Raw genomic sequence first — 21359 nt, 5'->3', positions numbered from 1 at the left:
GTATTAAGTATACATTTAAGCAGATGTCCAGGAAGGGCACTGTATGTAATAAACTTATTACCTTTGAAGTCCTGTGATTAATGTAATTAACATCAATTAATTAATTTAATTAATTGATGTTAATTAAAAGATTCTTTTAATAATTTTTTTACAACATTTCTAGTCATTGGAAAATTTTAAGCATGTTCTGCTCCATTTCAAATTCCAAAACCAAGCATAATTTTGTGTAAGGAGCATAATTCATTGAGTCCTAATTGTTCTTGAAAACACTGAATTTCTGTTCCTCTGTTTTAAAACAGTAGTATGACTACTGCAAGTGTATTTTACTGAGATGGAAAGTATAAACCCCAGTTCTCAATAAATATAATTTATATTGCAGCCTTTAATGACAGCTGATACGGTTCAGACTTTTTACCTGGCACTGGAAATTGAAAGATATTCTGCAAATTCTTGTTCTCAGTTGCACTAAAACCTTACTTACCTGATGACCAGTGTTATTTGTGTGATGAATTAGATACAATAATTTTTCTTCCATAGCAGATTCCTACATATATGCAATTCATCATAATAATTAAAGGTAGTCTGTAGTATTGCAAAGGAAGGAATTTTCTATTTTTCCCTTACTATTTCAAATGCTTACCGTTTTGGAAAGATGAAGCAAGGATGGAAAAAACTAGCTGACTGAGAGAATTCCTAACTCCCTTCTCTCTTTACCTTCTTCTTAATATCTTGAGAAGAATTTGGGGCATAAGTTCTCTCTCAAACCTCAAATATTCATGGTTGCTTTTCATTCTTTGACAAAAATACTAAGTTCTGCTTAGTGTATACTTCCTGACTCACTCATCTTGTTTTTCACTGATATCACAAGGTAAAACCTTGCTGTTCTTCTTTCTGCAGGGTACATCATTAAGCCATTTTAATTAGTTAAAATGATAGGGGCCTGAACTCCTTCCAATATTCAGTGCCAGCTTGGCTTGTCTGACTCCTAACCTTTTGAGCTGAGAAGGGCTGTGGGTCTGGTTTGACTAGATGCCTTTTTGAGGGCTGACTTAAATGAGTGGTAAAATAAACCCCTTCCAAATGTCTTGAGTGGAGCACTTAAAAATAGAAGTCCAGGAATCTCAAGACACTGATGGAAAATCATGGCCTTTCCTTTTCATCAGCAGAATGAAATTATAATTACAAACTGGTTTCTCATTTACTTTGTTCTGCCCCATTTCCTTAAACGGAATGGATTTTCATTGAGAGTTATTGATAGGTATGGCTGTATATTGATGGCTGTGAAAGCAGTTGGCTCAGGACAACACAAAGTCTAATTCTTAATGCTTTTCTTTTGGTTGAGCAGCCTCTCCACTTAAAAGGGCATATTGCTGGTTCATCTTAAGTGGTAAATGTCCCAGAGCATGTGTACAAAGGTCACATTTGCAGTCCCTGCACCATAAGGGTACCTTCAGATGCAATGTGGTGATCTCATGGGAGTTCTACACTGAAAAAAACCCACCCTGTTCTTCCAAAATGAAAACGGAAAGAATTTCTGCTGGAAAGTGGCAGCTGCATTCTGACATTCATGTAATGGGAGCAACTGAAAGCTTTATGGTGTGTAACTGTGACACTGCATTCCAACATAAGCTTCTCCCTGCCCTTCTTCCAACCAATAAACTATTCTTCCTCTCTTTTCACTCTCACCCCTCCTAATCTTCTTCTGTTTATATGCTTTAATCATAATAGCAACAAATCCATCCCTGCTGGTGTTATCACACCGTTGCAAATTTTGGCCGTCTTCTTTGGCACTTCCCTTGTAGATGGAATGACATTGCCCACTTTGATGGAGCTTAATTCTCTATGTAAAATACTGCCCTGTCAATGAATATTTTCTCTATTAAACTATTTTCAGTCCAACAATAAGATACAGATTTTTGGGAGAACAGTTTTCTCATTATTACCTTAACCCATAAAAAGGCTTTTCTTTTTTTCTTTTTTTTTTTTTTTTAATTCAAACATTTTGGGCAAGTTTTCAGTTACCCAAATATTTGTAGTACAGAGTAATTTGCATTTCAGCCCTGAGAGACTTGTAAATGTAATGAACAGTCTGTGTGTTTAATATTTTTTATATTTTTAATAATTTGCAAATAGTTCAGTATGTAGAGCTGATCTGTTGAAAAATAGTTTGCAGTGTCTGTAGAGAACACTTCTGAGACTTTTGTATATTTAGCAGAATTCTGGGCTTCAGCTGGAAAAATTCTAAGAGTACTTCTTACTGGAAAATATTTCAAGTAATGTGAAACAACAGATAATTTTTTCCTGTGCCATGACCCAGTTGTAAGGTGAGGTATGGAAAGTCCCTCTCCTATTGCTATTAAACAGGTTTCAGCATTGGAAGTCAAGTACACAGAAAATACTGACACCTGCTGAAAGGTGTGATTGAAAGTGTATTGATTTCAAAAGAAATTATCAAAGGTCTTGATTTGTTTGTCAGTCCAAGAGATTAATCTCCAAATATCATGATCAGTGTTTTATGGCAGCTGTGGTCTTCATCTGTCTATCCAAGAACAGGTAAGAGAGTCTTGGTTCTAGAGCTGGGAATATTGTGTCTTTGGTGATCTCTGCATGGGAGTATAGGCTGTTACATTTAATATTTGGGAAATAATTCTTTGATCAGAATTTTTTCACAGGGCAGAATTAAGACATATTAAATTTATGAAGATTTTGCCACTAGTTTCAACAGGAGCAAGATCACACACCCACCTGTAGTGTAGGTGCAGTCACAAAGGACTGGGGGTACTCAAAGGGACATTGGGCGCAGTCTCATTAGGGCTCTTCCTTTTTGGTTACTGTGCTTGTGATCACTGTTGTCAAAGGTGATTTCTTATTCCCAGCAGCTGAAGCTGGATACTGCTGAGATTTCCATGCCTCTCGCTTATCCTCAGTTATCTTTGTCCCATTTCAGTTCTTTTGTAATTAAACTCTGCAGAGCAACTTCTAGTATTCTCCTAATAATACAGCCCAAAGTTAATACTGTAGAAGCCTGATGTGATTCATGTTTTACAGGACTCTTCATGTGGAGAGTCCAATGAGTTTGGATGCAGGACTCCAACGTATAAAGCTCAGAATCAAATTTATGCTAAGTCAGTGGAAAGTGGCCTTAAAGTAGACATAAATTTAGTCACACCTCACCTTGGTGCAAATGACATTCAGGTCCACATACCAAAGGATGTAATCATTGTGTACCCAGCACTGTATTTGTCATTACACTGGAGATCACAGTTTGAAGTACAAATACATTAACTAAAATGCTGGTCCTTGAATTTTGTTTCCATCCAAGTGGAACTGCCAGGAAGCACTAGAGGCTTGGGGTCTTATAGGTGTACTTCAAATAAAAATGGATAATGTATGTTAAATAAAGAAGGTGCCAGGACATGGAAAAACTGTGTGATCACTGTAGAGTATTTTAAACAGATGCAAATTTTGCCTGCTATATATATATCATCAGGTGGGAGCTGAAAGAAAATGGTAAAAAAATAAGCAAAAGTTTTAATCCATTTGAAAAAATGTGTGGATTATATATATATTTGAAAATAGTTGGTCAAATTCAGATGTTAAAGGAGGTATCATATGATAATATTAGATATATTGAATGTAAGAAAAAAATAAGTGAAATAATTTATAAAAATCGTTTGTTGTGATCCATTGTGTTACATTTGACCCCTTCAAAAGGAATACAAAATATTTTGGTCATGAAATAAGAACCAGCTTTCACAAAAAGGAAGATTCCCTTTGATTTACTTAACTGTTGCTTGGCTTATATTTGTGCCATTTACAAATAGTGACTTTGTGTTATATCACTGAGGTCAGCATTGCCCATGCAACTTAATTCTCTTAAAATAAAAAAAAATCAGGTACGGCCTTATATTTTGCAACTGTTGGTACCATTATAAAACATTGTAAACTTGTGAGGATTATGCCCAGCTTCAAAAGATGGGTCTCAGTATGCCCTGTATCTTTCATTGCCTTGTATCTTGAAGGAAATTAATGCTGTTGAAATGTTTGGGAACAACACACTTTTGATGTTTTAATGAAGATTTATATGTATGTTGTTTCTTAGAGAAACGTTCCGGGAAGTATAAATCTATGTACACTGCTTTCTGAAGAGCTGGCATAGCTGCATAGGTTTAGGTAGGAATAGCTAAAACCATGGGAAATGTGGTTATTTGAATTTGTGTTGTCCTGAAGCCAGCCTGTTGTAGGCTCTGAAGTTCTCTTTTTTATAAATTAGATGATGGAGACCTTTCTAAGTTGACCAGCTCCCCTAAGGTCAGTAATAGCGATGAAGTTTTTTAGAGGTGAGAGGGGTCTGCATGGACTATACCTATGATGACAGAGAAACAAGAGTGGTCTCCTTCTCAGACTGAATTGAATATCTCAATCTATTAGAGTATGCTATAAGTAATTTTAATTATGAAGACATAAATTTAACTATGGAAAAAGGAGAGTGCATCCGACACCAAGAGGCAGAGACATCCTTGACATCAAAGGTAAATGGAAAACAGCACTTGGACAGGAAACAACCCTTGTCACACAGCCAGCCTGAGCTTAGGATGTGAGTAGTTAATGGAAAGGACTGTAAAGAAAGCTGAGAGAGTACTTCTGTTACGGTGGCTGTAGTTTTTGTAACATGTAAATATTGTAAATGTTATATATATATATATATGTATGTATGTATGTATGTATTAAATTTAATTATTACTATAATACCTAAGCTCCTGTTTATGGACTTTTCCATAGTCCAACAAATACTTTTTGTCCTGGTGTGAAGTATAGCTTCTGTGCCCTCATTTGCCTTCCTTGGAAGCAGTGAAAAATGACCACACATAGAGAGTATATGCAGTGTTCCCCATAACACTGTAAACCTTCTTTACATGCTCACAGTAAAATTAATCAAATATTTGAAATCACAAAGGAATTCTCCATCAACACTAATCTCTGTGTTTTGTTTCAGTAGCACTTTCTGTTGGCTGAAAACAAGTCCTTTCCTGGGCGTTTAAAAATATTTTGATTTAATGAGTTCCATATCAGAAAAGGATAATGAGAATGATAGTGTTGAGTCTGCCATCTTCTCATCCTGTGCTGTATCATTTGTTTTTGGGGTTTGGATCTTTTTCCAAAGCATCATAAAAAATGTTGTTGGGTGCTGGAGGATTTCTTACAGCTTGATGGGAAGGAAATGCAGAAAGGTTGTGGACTGAGTTTAATGATCAGTCCTGTGCTGGAGTGTTGATAAGTTCATCTTATTAACAGAATACTTTGAATTATAAGTGTTTTTCCCATGGTGTTCTCAACTTCATTTTTTTTTCTGACTTTTTTTTTTTTTTGGTGGAAGAAGGGTAGAAGCTTTGGGAATAATGTGTGATTGGTTTTCTCCTTCTGAAAGGGTGTATATCTTTCCTGAGTATAACCACTCTGCAGATATTCTGCCAGCTTTCTGTGTAACTGAAAAATAAATACATTTTTAATTTTTGAATGTGTTAAACATTTACACAAAAGAATAAATAGATGGGAAAAAACCCCTCACATTTTAAGTCAATGCATTTGCTTTTCATCATTCATTTAGTCAACATCTGTAATATGTAGTCCCAGGACAACGTACTTGCATGAGAAAAGTTGAATAAGTAACATCATCAGGCTTTATGTTAACTAGTTTTTTACACATCCCTGACACAACGTTCTGGTTTGAGAAGTCAAGGCTGTCTGTACACCCGTGTAAGGGAGCATTTCTCTTTCTCACACCATTCCTGTTGGTAACAGTTGCACAGCAGGGACATTATACCTTAGTACAGTGTAAAACTTCATGTCAATACAGAGATACCTACTTTAGTATTTTAGATTTTTAATTTCTTTCCATCACATTTACTTATGTTACTTGTTCCACACAGAATATTATTGAACATCCTTTGAATTCATAGGCCTTTAAGAATAGTGTAGCTATGGTTCTCCACCCCATTTACCTTTTTTGCTCCCATTTTGCCACACAATTCATGTTTTTTTCTCTTTATATAACTTCATCCAGAAATTTTATCATCCAAGCCCCTTTTTAATTTAGGCTGTGTTTGTGGCTCACCCTTGGTTGAAATCTTTCCATTTAGGATGTAGAGCACAGGATGCAATCTGCATTGTCTCCCAGAGGCAGAACTTCTTCTGGCATTTGTGATGTGTTTCCTCACTGTGTGTAACATGAAGTTGCAGAGCTTCTTTCTCATTTGCTTTCTGCACCATATCATATTGCAGACTTGAATCTCCCACATGTCTTTACCACTGTATTACTTGCCAGGATTTTTGCTACTCATTCATGCTTTAGATTATTTTATTTAGATTATTTGTTTTTACTCAGCATATTTAAAAATAGTAGTAGCTTCTGAGTTTGTTCTGTGAGCTGAATAATTAAAATACCAAATTTAACTTAACCTCACTATTATACCACCGCTTTCCAGTTCAGGAGTAGGGTGAAGGTGGGTGTTGTTTTGGGGATTTTGTTGGTGGGCAGGTATGTTCTGAACTGCTTAGGAAAATAACCTTAAACATCATTAATCAGACACTCAAGTTGGATCTCAGAAAGGTGGTTTGGCATGTACTGAAGCATCATGTCCATGGAAACTCCAGTCCATCTACAAAAGAGGTAGTGACAGTCTGTATGAAATACCTCTAGCTTCTTGTCTTGTACTGCCTATCTGATAACCATTTTTGTGCTGGTTTCACCTCTTTCTATTTACAGAAGACATGCAAGGGGAAAAAAACCCTGCTGGATAGTCAATAATGAGTGCCTCTGCTATGATAAAGCTCAGGTTATTGCTGTACTGACAGAGAGAACTGTTTGTCATACTGCTGTTCTGGCACAGCTCAGCTCTGTGCATGTATACATACTTTACTGTATTTATGAATTTGCTCTTTTAGTGTAAGTTGTCATTAATATTCATGTAGCCAGAGTGCTGGATGGGGATCTCTAGGTATTGCTATATTTATTCAGTGAAGAATTAGAAGCATGTACCTGGGTATGTGCACGTGTACATGTGCATGTGTGCATGTGTTGGACTTGGCACATGCCCAAGACAATGCCAAGGCCTTACGCCTTAGAGGTAAAGGCACTGAAGTTGTCAAGCAAAATTCAATCAAAAGTTTATGTGGCAAATGGATCAATGGACTCCTTCCATGCTTTTATGCTCAGTTCTGCTGAACAGTAATTTCTTTAGACACTGTGAGAGAACTTCTGCCTGTTTGAGTGTCTGTGCATCCTCCATGTTCCTTCACAGCCCCTCCTCATGTGTTGATTCCCTTAAAGAACTCAATCCCTAGCTGGATCCTCAGTACACCTATGGAAATTCTACCAGAAGGTCCTGGAATCAATCCTGGATCCTCGATTCAGTTTGTTATCAAGCTATGAAAATTCAAATACCCTTAGTGAAGTTCAGCTGACAAACATGAACATGATGCTGTTGGTGGCACCCATAAAGTCTGTTTTTCCTAGGGAGCAAGAATTCCTTCAGCCCATCAGAGAATTTAAGACTGTTACTTAGTTTTGCCAGCATTTTCACAGAGTTGCATATACTAACTGTGAATTTGTTTGGAAAATGAATTCAGCTCTTCAGGGAGCACATTATGCTCCTCATAGAAAAAGACTTTTTGTAGAAAATTTAAAAATCTTTCTGTCTGTCATTTAGTCTCACAGATTATATGTAATAAAATTAGAAGTCTGGAAAGAAAGAAATATTAAAAATAGAACGTGTCTGATGCCAAAGGGAAAATTTGGGCACTAAGAAACAGGAAATGTAGAAAATCTAAACTTTGAAATCAAGTGCACATACCTCTGCCCTGTTCTCTAGCCCCTGTATGTTGGTTAGGAGGGCTCCACGGAAGATGTTTACAGAAGATTCTCTTCTTCTGGCACTAGTGAACTAAGCCACTATGATACTAATTGCAACAAAAAAATACAAGCTTTTCTACCAAATGTTAGTGTTTTACTATTTTGTTTAACAGAAACAGTTTGATTACCCAGAAAAGTGAGTTTGGTTACAGCAGAGAATTGTAATTTACCTTTCAGTTATTTCAAATATTCCTGCTTTTGCAATTACTATTTTCATGTGGAGTTACCTAACTTCACAAATTTCAGTTTATTTTTCCATATCTCTGGGACTTAATTCTTATAAAGCGCTTTGAAATTAACAGTTATAAGATCTTCTGTTAACTGTGTTTGAGATACTTGTTATGTTCCCTCTTTAATATGCCAAACATTTGTTTAGAATTTCAGGAGATCCATAGGATAAAGTAGAAGAAAATGCATATAGTATGTTTTGACTTCACAGGAGGAGAAAAACAGTGTTTTGTCACTTGTGTCCATTCTTTAGCTCTTTTGCTATCATGAAATCCTATGGATTTGTTGATATTGAGCTGTGAGAGTTCACTGGTACAAAAAACAATGATACCTTAAACAGGAAGAAAATATTCAAGATTTTAAAGTAGAATTCTATATTTTATCTATTCTATTCTATTCTATTCCATGTAATTCATGAGAGAGCAAAGTGAACCGGCAAGCCCAGCAAGTCCTGCTGTGGGGAGAGGACAGCCCAAGCCAGCACTGTCTGGTTTGTCCTGTGCGTTTTCTTGGAAATCTGCACAGCACAGCTGTAGCAATAAAGCACAGAATCCTCCCCTGATCCTTGTTGTTTTGCCTGCAGGTTTCTGCATACTGAGTGGAAGAAATGGTGTGATTTATGTGGCATTCTGTGTCAGGGGTAGACTGTAGATTACAGTTAAGTGCATCATTATGTTATCTTTGAGAAATTTACTAGGTTTTACCTGACAGATAATAGCTTTTCCTCTGCCAACAGAAGAGGGGAATAGCAGACTAATACATGGGGTGACCTAATATGTGTATCAAAAGAAGTGCTGCTTTTGACAGAGAAGCAACTCTTGCTTTTTGTAGGGTTTTGAAGGAATTTTAAATTAAACTTCCTTACTTGTTTTCTTTCCAGAGCTGGGCGTGTGAGTGCAGTGCCGTGCTTGGGCGCTCCATTACTGAGCACCTGTCAGTGCGATGACTCCGACATAATGCATCATTGATTGTTTCCTTGCTTCTGCCCCCTGAAGTCTGAGTTCCCTGTGGGCTCTGAAATGGTGTGGGATCTGAGAGCCTTGTGATCCTTTTGGTGGTGGTTGTTGTATTAATAATTTCTGCCATCCTGGTGATTGAAAACAGGTTATGCAGCAGGAGCAAATGCTTTCCAAAAACTTCCTTGGTCAAAAGTCAGTGAGAGCCTTCAGCGACCACTGCTTCTGGCATTACAGCAGAGTGAACCAGTGGTATTTCTCAGGAAGTTTCACTTTCTGGTATTTTCTTCAGTGGAACAGAGTCTTTTTGTTTTATGGCTCTGATAGAGATATCTGAGCATACCTGTGATCTGTCATGGGAAGGGGTGGTCTGTTTATTGAGAGCCAAGGGACCGGACAGAGAAAGCCTGGCTGTATTCACCTCCTTGGAGTCTCCTCTGAAAAACATCTTTGAAATGGCTCCTGCTCCTTTCTGTTGGTCAGTGTCTGCCTTTTCCTGACTGCATTTCTCTCCCATTTTATTTATCTTAGCAAAATGTCTCTCTGGCTTAAGAGCAGGTGTCAGTGTGACCACCCTCTCCAGGCCCTGGGCTATGTGAGCTCAGAGGGCACACACCTGGGGACCTGAGATGGTAACCAGCATTTCTTGTGCAATCAAAACTGGCTAATTTCAAAAGCATTGATCTTCTGTTGGCATTGAAGGACTTAACTGCTCTGAAAATTGAGTCACTTCTTTGAGTACTGGTTGTAAGTAGCATCCAGGTTTTAAGCATGATTTTGCATTCTCAGCACTGTCGTTTACCAGTTGCTTAAACAAGTAGTATTACCCACTCAAACTTCAAATTGTAGCTGAAAAATATATTTCAACTCATTCAGTAGAAGGCACTAGTGGAAAATATTACTGTTGGGGGTGTTTTTTTAACTTTATCCGATTTGCATACTTGTAGTGTTTTTATAAAGAAACCATTTAAAGATTTAACAAAAATCCTTTGCTGGTGTGGTTGAGACTATTAAATTGTGCAGTTTTAAACAGCAACTTACTGTAAATTTAATGGTTTAGCTTTTTGTACTTGGTTCTCATTTTAATCAAAACAAAACAACTTCCAACTTTTACTTCAAATCCAAACCCAAGCTGACATAACCATTATGCATTGAAGCTGTGAAGGTACTCAGTTGTCATTTTGTCATCTTGCTTTGAATAGATATAGATAAATGCTCAATCAAAAGCCTGAACGTACAGGATGTGTTCTCTATGTAGGTAGCTTGCTGGAAGCCTTTGCTTTATTCTTTAATATTTATATGCATCAGTGATCATCAGAGATCATAATGATTGGGGTTCCATCCTAAACAAAGCAGCTTGGTCAATACCATGCTTTTACAGAATGGGTATTTGATATTCTTTGCTTTGAGAGCTCATTTTTCCTGTAAAATAAGTAATTTCTCTTCCCTCTGTGTTCTAAAATTTACTGTGCATACATTCCTGAAGTTAATGGACTGATTGCTCTAGATACCAAAATATATAAACAATGTCAAAAGGAAAACTCCCGAAGTCCCCACACGTTCCTCCTGTGGTGTGTGTTGAAACAATCAAGGGGAGAACATTCTGGGCTGGTTTGTTCTCTGAACACACGCTCAGGCCATGCATAATTTCATTTTCTCTCTGATATATATACACTGCTAGACGAGGAAGTAGGAGCTGCCTTGGCACCCATGAGTTATGTAAAGAGTTTGCAGGTAATGTTAGCTTTTGGTTCTTAACAAAATGTGGAGCTTCTGAGACACTGCATCAGATTGTAGGCCCTTGGAACCATTCAGGGCTTGAGCCCTGTGAAATGTAGAGTTTAAAATTAATGATGGAATAGAAGCAGCTGCCTTGGTGACTAACTGAATGAGCACCTATGCCTTGAATAGTGAACTTTAGTGTATGTGCCATCCTGATTGTTGAGATCTTGCATTTGAGTAGCATGATAAGTGAATAACTGGTAAATAAATTGAACTACAGTTGTACACATACTGTTCATAGTTACAATCATCAATAGTGATAATTCCACTATAATTTAAGAGTACTTGTACTATTTTTAGTGGGTTGGCCAAAGCAGAGTCAAGGATAGGTGGTACAGCTCTCAGCAATTCCTGGACACGAGGTGTGTTTGCCTTCAGTGCAGTCACTGGCCAACTTTCTGAAGTCTCTGGATCCACTCAAGTCACTGTTTCCAGTGTCTCTGCTTGCTCAGCTCTCTGCCTTTCCATGTGCTTAACAGATAAATATTACTGGACTTTGCATTGAAAGTAGTTTAAACTAGGTGAATCTGAATTTTAACCTCTAATATTTTTAATATTTGTGCATTATAGCTAAACTTATATATGTGTATGGATATATTATTTTTTATTCTAGAAATAAAATTTTTTAATACTTTTTATATTTTGACTGATGGTTATCTCAAGAAACTTCATGAATTATGAGAACAGTTTCCATAAATAAGAGGATCATTAACTTTTTCCAGATTATTTAGTTGTATTTATGTGTCATTCATAGTTGTGACAATACCTGGTACTTATGACAAGCAGTGTCCTCCATTTTCAGAATAATTGGCCATATAATAATGCTGAAATTTTTAACTTGAATATAATTCTGTGCCATCTGCCTGATTTCAGCTAGTGTAAACTGTGTATACGTAAGATCAGGTATTTGAAAAGTAAAAAAAAAAAAAAGTAAATTATTAGCTGATGTTGAACATTTGAATCTTCTTAATTTCCTTAATTTTACCTGAATATTTCTACTTCACTTATTTCAAGACACAAATATGATGTACTTTTTTTATCATTATATATGTCAGTATACCAAAATGGATTAAATCTGTGTATCTACACTTCTGTTGCAAAGAAACTGAACTAAATCTTTTAAGCAATTCTGCCGCCAAATGCACATTTCAAGATCCTGGCTTGGGATTCCAGCACTAAATTAAGAAATACCAGATAAATGTCTGAAAAATACAAATTTTACACTTCTCTGTTATTGTCTAAAAAATATTTGAGAAATAAATTAAATAAAATTATCCTCCATCTTCTATATTTGTGGGCCATTACAAAATGCAGGAATGTACAGGACGGGATAACAGCTTTTTTGGTTTCTCCTTTTTCTGCCAAAGTTTTGCAACTTTCCCCGTGGTTAGTACAGCCATCCAAGCAACTAATCCTATATCTATAAACTGCAATGTCAAAGGATTAAAGTGTGCCTGGGAACGCAGGTCAAATCTGCTTTAGATCACAACAGTTTGGGTTCAGCTCCTAGCTGAAATATCACGAAACTACCATGTAATTTAGTAAAAGTTTTGCATTCCTGTGCTTCAGCTGCTGGTTGCCTTTAATAAAAAGAGGCCCAGGATTGATTTCCCTGAGAAGGTATTTTTCTTTGTCTCAGACCAAAGTAGTATCAGCTGGAAAGCAGAGAGATTTCTTAAAATAGTTCTGTATTTTATATAAATAACTCTTTCAAAGTCTGCTTTTAAAATTCTGTAAGAATTACAGTTTCTGATGATGGATGCATGACACAGAGGTTGCCGTGCCCTCTCTGTCTGGCTGAACACAGTGACTTAAAAGAGAGAGGGCAATGGTGACAAGTCCCTGCCTGGCACAGTCAGTATGTCTCCTCTGGGACTTCTCCACCTCTCCAGGTGCCCTGGAATGACAGGTGTGAGGCTGTGCAAGAACTGTAACCACAACAATGATTTACCTGGCTTGGAAGTGTTGCTGAGGTTGTCAGTCTACAACCTGCTTCCATAAAAACTGCTTCCACGAAAAAAAAGATGAGTCATTTCCGTAGGAAACTCCTTCTGAACGAAACAGGAGGACTCACTTGTTACAGAAGCCTGCTGCCTCCCTGAGCCAGGTTAAAGATGTGAAGAGAAAGCATCCCATCTTGCCACCCTTGTACAGCTCTTGGATTATTATTCATTATTGATTCTTCAGGTAGGCAGCAATGAAATTGCAACAAGCAGCCCAAGGACAATCAAGAGAGACTTTAGGGCCTTGGGACAACTGGTTAAGGAATCAAAAGCACAGATAATATTCTCTGTCCTTCCAGCTGCAGGGAATGGTGAGGGATGAAACAGGAAGAGCCAACAGATCAATACCTGACTGACCAGTTGTTCTCTGAGTATCCAGACATGGACAGTGAGCAGAATGAAGCCCCCATAATCTGAGAGGAAATGGTTGGTGACCTGCTACACAGTGTAGACACGCAGTTGTCAGTGGCCAGCAGGACAAGGGCAGTGATTGTCACTCTATACTGGGCAGTGTTGAGGCAATGCCTCAAGTGCTGTTTGGGCCCCTCATGACAAGAAAGACATTGAGGTGCTGGAGTGTGTCCAGAGAAGGACAAGAGAGCTGGGAAGGGCTCTGGAGCGCAAGTCTGGTGGACTGAGGGAGATGAATGGAGAAAAGGAGTTTAAGAGGGACCATATTGCTCTACAACTACCTGAAAGAAGGTTGTAGCCAGGTGGGGATCAGTCTCTTCTTCCAAGGAACAAAGCTATAAGATGAAACAGCTTGAAGTTGTGCCAGGGGAGATTTAGATTGGATATTAGGAAAAAATCCTTCACAGGAAGGGTCGCCAAACACTGAATAGGCTGCCCAAGGGAAGTGGTTGATTCACCATCCCTGGAGGTATTTAAATGATGCATAGATATGGCACTTGGGAACACGGTTTATTTGTGAATGTGGCAGTGCTAGGTTAACACTTGGACTCAGTGGTCTTAAAGACCTTCTCCAACCTAAAGGATCCTGTGATTTTATTATATTTCCTGAATGCTTGCTGTTTGTTCTGTTACAAGGCCCAGATTTTGTAAGCATCTCTTGGTGGCATTCCCTGTCTTCCACTGGAGAGCTTCTGGGACCAGGGGTGCTGCACACAGCTGTAGTGGCATACATTAGCTGGTCTCATCTGGGAGTAAAGAAAATTATCATAAAATATATTTTACAAAAATAATAATCTAATTTTCACAACATGTAGGATGATGTGCACTAAGCAGACGTGTAACTACATTTATTGATATTGAGTCATCATAAAAGCCCATCTGTTTATACCTTATTACCTGCAAATGCAATATCCAGGGTGTATCTTACTTTTTTTTAATTGATACTTATGTTAGGTAGGGCTGTTAAGGATTAATCCTTTATGAGTTATTGCAATATATTTTTATTTCCATAAAAATGTTGCAGTTATTCTTTTAGAATATTTGCTTGATGTTAGCATTGAAATATAACTAAGAGTAGGTGCATTAACTCACTTTTGATTAGTATGGGTTGGTGTGATTTTATTTAATTTCTTTGTATTTTAGGGTTATAGTATATTATTATAACATAAACTAATTACCACCTTCAGAATGTCTATTTCATTTTAAGATATAAAAGGCAATATTGCACACTGTAGTAAAGAGGCTGTGTGCTTCTTGTTCTTAAGTTTACCTGTATTGAACTGCAAATTGAAAAACCCATGTGTTGTCAGTTTCTGAAGTTACCATCACAGCAGATGACATTTTTTAATTTGGTTGGTTGGTTTACTTAGAGAAAAGAGTTTACTAGGTGAAATGAAAATCAGTGTACTTCTCCTGACATAAAAAGCCCGCCGGGACTGAGCGGAGGGCTCCTGCCTGCTGCCCTCTGCTGGGGTTACTCCTGCTGGTGCTTCCCGGTTCGTCGTGATCTCTTGAGTTCTTCCCTGTCTTACATTCAAACATTATTCCATAACCATGTACTTGTTTACCTCATGTTTTAAAAAACGTAATCTGGGCACACCACACCCAGCCTGAGGGGCAACGTGCCTAGAAACTCGATTTCCTTGCAATGGAGTGTCATTTAAAGACTGTGTGTGCGGGGCTGGGCTGTGGTGCTGAGGCCTTGCTGACAGTGGTTTCTCGTGCTCCGACAGGTTCTGCGCTCCGTGCTGCTGTTCCCGACCATCGAGCGCATGGCTCAGTCCCCCCAGGGGAAGCTCATGACGCCCCTGCTGTGCAAGCTCCGCTACGCGCTCTACATGCCCGTGTACCTGCTGTCCTTCCTCCCCGAGGGACTCAAGGCCTCCCTGGTGAGGTTTGCACTGCGGGGAATGAAGACCTGTGATGAGTCTTCGATAACAACCTCCATAAATCTCTTCAGTGTCGACTGTATTGGTGAGCACCTGTGTTAAACCATCTTTTGTATTTTTCCCCGTTTAGGAAATGTTGATTTAGTTCTTAATATTAAAACATGAGTTTTGAAAAATAACAGGTCTTTCCTTTAATTTTCTAAAATTAAGACCATGGGTACAGGAAAGTCTCATATAAGTAAATTAAAAGAAAAAAGTCTTACAGGCAAAATAACAAAATATTTTCTCAAAGAATATATATTTCTTAAGCTAACTGACCTACACTACTGACGTGATTTCTCATGTGATTAAAACACTCTTTTTACAATCTACTTTATGTGACTTACATCTGCTTACTTTTTGCATTTCATTCATACTGGATGGTGAATGTAAATCAGTAATCAGTTTCACAAAGAGTTCTTTGCATCTGTTTTTTTAAAGCTGTTTTAGCCAGCTGTAAAGATTCTGTCATGTGAATTGGAATATTGGTACATTCAGAAAAGGACCTTCAGCCTACAAAGGCACATAGAAGTTACTTATGCACTGTATTTCAGCACTTTCTTGGGCATAAAGAGAAAGATTAATGTTCCTCCCGTGTATATTGAACACATACTTTGCACATTCTAGCAAGAGAAACAACTTCAAGAGTCAGAATAATTTCAGATAAATTATGTTAAGTTTAGGATGAAAACCAGAATGTGAATTGTGCTATACTCCAGGTATTTTGGTAAGTTAACAGTTTAAAACAATTTGGAATGGAATTGACGTGCTAACACAGTAATAGTAGCAAGAAGGAAGTTTTGATTGCATTAATAGTAGTAAAAACACATTCCTACATTTCCAGTTGGGCTCTGTCTTCTATCAGTTAAATTTTACTTACTAATCATCCAGACAGATGTGCCAGAGTAACTGGGATTGCAGTGAGGGGCTGTACCTTTAATGGATTTGTGGGTGTGCTGCTCTGTGTGGGAGGCTCACTGTGGGACTGTACACAGAATGACAGCAGGATGGGCAGTGGGGGTTTGTGCTGTCAGCCTAGACAGCCCCACTTTTGTTGTACAAACTGGACATGATGATAGTCACTCCCTTGCAGTACCCTGTGCCTGACAAAATCAGGCTCCTAGTTGATAATACCTACAGGAGGTGTTCAAGTGTCTTCCTTTGATAGTTTTGTCGCAGAAAAGGGTATGTGGTCTGTGAGGTCACATCTTCACAAGCCAAGAATCCTTCCTTCTCTGGTCCCCACAGATAAACTCCTACCTCTAAAAAACAGGTTATACACAGCCGGGGGTTGTATTGGAAATGGTCCTTGGCCTGTGTTAACCTCCAAAAAAGCATGGCCAGCCATTGTTTGTATGTGTTGTTTGGCCCAGGCCACGGCAGCGGCAGGAATAATTTAACAGAACGGATTTTGTGTTCTGCTGTTGGAGGCTGACCCTCTGAGCTCTTTAGTCCCCAGGAGAATGAGCCTGGTTGATGTGTGCCTGTCAGCCTATTGTAATTTCCTGTGTGTACCAGTGTCTGACCTGTGTCCTAGCTGTAAGGTAAATTGAGGCAAGAAACCATGCTGAAGGCTCTTCACTCATAGGATGTGTTCTCTGCCTATGTTCAGTTTATTGCCTGAATTAATTCTACCAGAATGAAAACCTCTGGGAGCCTAGTAAACCTCTGGGAGTGTCTTGTAAAACTTGCATAAATAGGCCTTACTGATGCAACTAGTTCCTTTGGGCTTGTGATAGCATCTCTCTCAAGCAGAATTCCCCTTTGGTTTGATCTTTGGAAACTGATGATGTTTTACAGCCCACTGACTAAGGACCACCTGCGTGGATTAATAATCTTTGAGTGTCCGGATATTGCCTGTTAACCTTCTCCTTTATTGTTTGAGGACAATAGAAAATGTTACCATTCAGCAAAAATTTGCTAAATCTAGCACAACAACTGAGTCTTTCTTATGAGACTGCTCATCTGTCAGTGGCTGAAACCTCTGAATTTTTTGTTAGATGCTTTTATGAACATTTCCCTTAATAAATTGCTAGATGTTGTTCAGAAACGTTCAGCAAATGAAGTTGTTTCTTCTCTCCAGGAAGGTTGCATGTCAACTCATTAAAAATATATATATTGCCTTTGGCATGTGCCTCTGTTGCATTACTGTAATTGTAATAAAAGCTGTGATTAAGGGCAAAAAAGATGGTAAAAGTTTCCTTAAATCTAATACGTCCGTTAAAACAAACCAACCTGCCAGGGATTTGTTACCACATCCAAAGCTTAGTCACAACAATGTTTTCTCTCCTCTGAAAGGAAATGAGATTTGAAAACTTAATTAGAGCAGAACTCTAAGACCAAGTGCTTCTCCCATTGACACTGAGTGAAAAGCTCCATTCACTTGCTGAGGATCAGGCTCTTGGCTGAAAGAATCAGCGAAGGAAGAGTTACATTACCTGTGTGTCCCACTATTCCAAGTTATGGTCGTTCCTGTTCTTATCCAAACACATCTTTCTGTTGTCCTAACTTCATAGTTGATGAGAGATAGAAACCCCAGTTACACAGCAAGAGGACTTGTGATGACACTGTCCAGAAAGGGAACATAATAGAATGTCTTGTCCCAAAGAGGAAACAGTGCAGAAGGAGAAGAGACAGCAGGGACTGTAAAGAAGATGGATTGTAAGGAAGGATAGGAACATACAGTGTATAAATAATAAAGGATCTGTAAGAAATAAGCAAAAGGGGCTGAAGGAACTTTACTTACTTGAGTTAACTTCTAGCAAAGATATCTTAGGGCAGAAAAAGCATTACAATGAACAAACAAGCATTTGGGTACTGGTATTTATGAAGTTAGGAGATTAATAGACAGAAATATTGAACATTAGTGACCCTGACTTATCTGAAACATTGTCACTCTGTTTATTCAGGCTAGAAAAACAAGGCTAGCCCTATCTAGCACAGTGGTAGTGGTTCTACAAATCATGTACAATCCTGCAGTACTGGAATACTTTGGCACTCCAGTGCCCTGAAATCTGTAAACATTTCTTTGGTGACAGATGCCAGTAGCAGACTTACAGTGACAGTAAACCGTTCTATCTACATGGGACAGGATTTATTGTCCAGCCGTTTGACTGGCAAACTTCCTCCATTTGTTTCTGTAAAATTTCCACAAAAGCACAGACATTACATAATGGGTAAACACTGCACAGCTTTTTTGAGAGGCAGGCTCACAGGTCAGAGGTTAATGTCTGGATGACAGGGAAGATACAGATAAGCACAATAGCAAGAAAAACCTCCAGCTGGCCCAAATGAGGTGGGTCCTTTGTGGTCTTGAACCTGTGACTTCCCTGGAGGAATCTCCCTGTTTGTTTAACCTGGTTGGGGAACAGGGGAGCACTGGGGCAGGGGGAGGTCTGCTTTGTATTGTTGGGGCAGGTTGGGAAGGAGGAGATTCAGAAGCCTGAAACAAGGCTTTCACATTCATTTAGGCTGTTGCATGAGTGAAAGCTGGAAACAAGAGATGCCTGGTTAATTTAAGCATCCAACAGAAGCTGTAAAACAAAGAATTAAGGTAAAACTCCAGAGTTGTGATTCAAATTTTATCTTGTTACTAGTGTGGAGACATTCAGATTTCATGTGGAGTGTTTACATTTCCCTTGTTTGGCAGAGGAAAAAGGGGCTACAGCAGTTTCGGGCACTCAACAGGACTGTAAGGAAGCGAGTCCCAGCTGAGGTATTGAGGCTTTTCTCTCATTAATAGCTGCTTCTCCCTGTCAGATGTACAGGATGACAAAATTAAAGCCCTGAGGTGCCAGAGTAAAAATTTTTATAGTGGGATAAATTTTGCACAACTATCAAATAGCATCTGGGAGATAAATTTATATCAAAAGCCAATGAAATGTAAGCTTCCAGTTACTATGAAAATTGAACAGAAGCTTCTACATTGTCTCAAGTTATTTTAAAAGTTGATCTCCAGGATGCCAACTGGGAGGCTGTATTCTGGGTTTGAATTATCCCAGCCTCAGGAGTTGTCATGGCCTAAGATCTGTTTCTATTCCAATTTTTTTTACTTATCAAAGAGATTTTAAATGCAACATTATGTGTGATCTTCATCTGATCACTATGGACATCATGATGTCTGAATAGTTGGCTTTAAAGCAGGAAAAGCAAATCACACCTTGCAATGACTGATGCATTTTACTGATCACAGTAGAACTCTGTCTACTAGAAACCAAAAGCAGAGGAGATAAATGCCACTCAGAATCTACTGACTGTACTTTTTGCTTCAGATATCAGAAAACAATGTGTTCCAAAACTTCTCTGCAGCTAGGACAGTCAGATATCTCATACTTTGGCTGCATTAGAATTTACAGCTATGCTGGGGGTTAGGTTTCTAGTGAGAGTCCTGTTGTTTGTTTCCTGCTTTCTTTGAAAACTCATTTTACATTTTCACCTCAATTTCCTGACAAGTAAAATGGTAAATTTTTTTGGAGTTCTTTTTCAGGAACTGAGGTACTGTGGAAATACCCATCTAACCAAAATACTTGGGTAAGGACAGTACATTGTATTGTGTTTGTGGAACTCAGTAGCACCTCCGCCTATTTTGCTTGTATTTTTCAGAGATAAAAACTAGTGCTTAAGGTATTAGGTAAGCACTTTATAAAAATCTTTGCATAAAATGGTGAAATAACAGGTTTTTCCCCTGAAAAAGTACTTTTAAAAGCTATATAATTGCACAGCTAAAATTTAGTTTACTTTTCTGTCTTGCTTTGCTTTTTAAATTAAAATGCAACAGAAGTTATGATAAGCAGATGTAAATTCATCACAGAAGGCAGAGTTCTTTTGATTTTTATTTTGTTTTATGGTACAAAATCAAAAGAGCTCTGCCTTCTATGCTGAATGGAAAAAAACCCATCCATTGAGGCAGGCACAGCCAAGGGGGATATGCACATTATATACTCATCCAGGTTTTATTATTTCAAATGCTATACCAGCATGTTTAAAAAAGAACCCAGTGTTCAAGACAAGGGATGAGCTATTGGCCAGCATCACATAGCTGGTCAGCAGCAAAAACTGTACATAGACCTGCATGCCAGGGCAGCAGATCATCTACTGAACCTGCCTAGCCACTAGTTTAACCTAAATATATATATATGTATATTAGCCATGAGCAGCTTCCCCAAACCACACTGGCCAGACAGGCTGGTGCAAGCAGTGAATTCTAAAACAGAGAAACTGGTACTACAAAGGATCTCAGGTAGCACCTATGCAATCTCACACCTACATCTTTCATAGTGGGCAGGAGAACAAAAGCTTTCCCTGCACTCTGGGCACTGGGTAACTGTGCAGGTCTTTGAACCCAGACCAGGACATTTTCCAAGTTGGTTTTCCAGGCTGATGGAAGTCCAAGCTCGGGTAGTAAAAAGTGATTGCTTTGTTTCTTCTGATGAATATATATTTTAGATGACTTCTGGCTACAATGCAGAAACCATTTCAAGGATGTTATATATTTAAATATGTATAGAATTTCAGACATGATGGATTGCCAGACGAAATTTCATGGTGGACAGAAATTACTGACATGGTACATAAATTCCATCTACATAAAGTAAAGCATGTTACATCTGTGCAGCATAGTACAGTATATCACAGGTGGGCAAAAACAATGGAGCTCAGCAGGTCTCCTCTCTTCCTATGTGCATTGTTTGATGCTCAGTGGGACAGAAAGAGGTCAGAAATGATACAGCAGATATTCTCACTCTCTCACTAACATCTGATTAATTAAGCTTCAAGAGAAGTCTGTTCTGAAATCAGGTAACTACAGCTGTCTCTTGCAAGATGTTTTCTGCCTCTCTGAATTTGCTCTGCCAGAAGGGTGTTTAAGGTAGCCCAGTAGCCTGGCCCAGTGTGCAAAATCCTCTGGTCCTGCAGCATTTCTCATCAGCATCCCATGTGCTGTCACAGTTGAGTCCTATCCACTTCTGACATTTTAAGTGATGATCGTAATATGTATTTCTGCAAAGTGTTTAAGAGCGTGTTTCCTTACCTGTGGAAACACAGTAATATTTTATCACCTGCTTTGCAGGAAAAGGGGCCAAAGAAAAACAGTCTTTAATATTTTCATGTTTCCTTTGCTACTGTTTATTTTCCTGTGTGA

The 21359-nt window shown here is 38.4% G+C and overlaps 1 protein-coding gene across 4 annotated transcripts in view; it reads left to right on the top strand.

The window, feature by feature from the left end:
* The window catches only part of LDAH (lipid droplet associated hydrolase), a 106596-nt gene that overhangs the window by 53400 nt on the left and 31837 nt on the right, over nt 1–21359 (top strand). For all 4 annotated transcript variants that reach the window (XM_015622750.2, XM_015622751.2, XM_033513077.1 and 1 more), the window contains one exon: nt 15026–15266. In XM_015622750.2, the coding sequence (XP_015478236.1) occupies nt 15026–15266 (241 nt within the window). The remainder of the gene's footprint in view (nt 1–15025; nt 15267–21359) is intronic.

The sequence above is a fragment of the Parus major genome, chromosome 3 (genome assembly GCF_001522545.3).
Source record: "Parus major isolate Abel chromosome 3, Parus_major1.1, whole genome shotgun sequence".
NCBI lineage: Eukaryota > Metazoa > Chordata > Aves > Passeriformes > Paridae > Parus > Parus major.
This window is presented reverse-complemented; position numbering and strand designations above follow the sequence as displayed.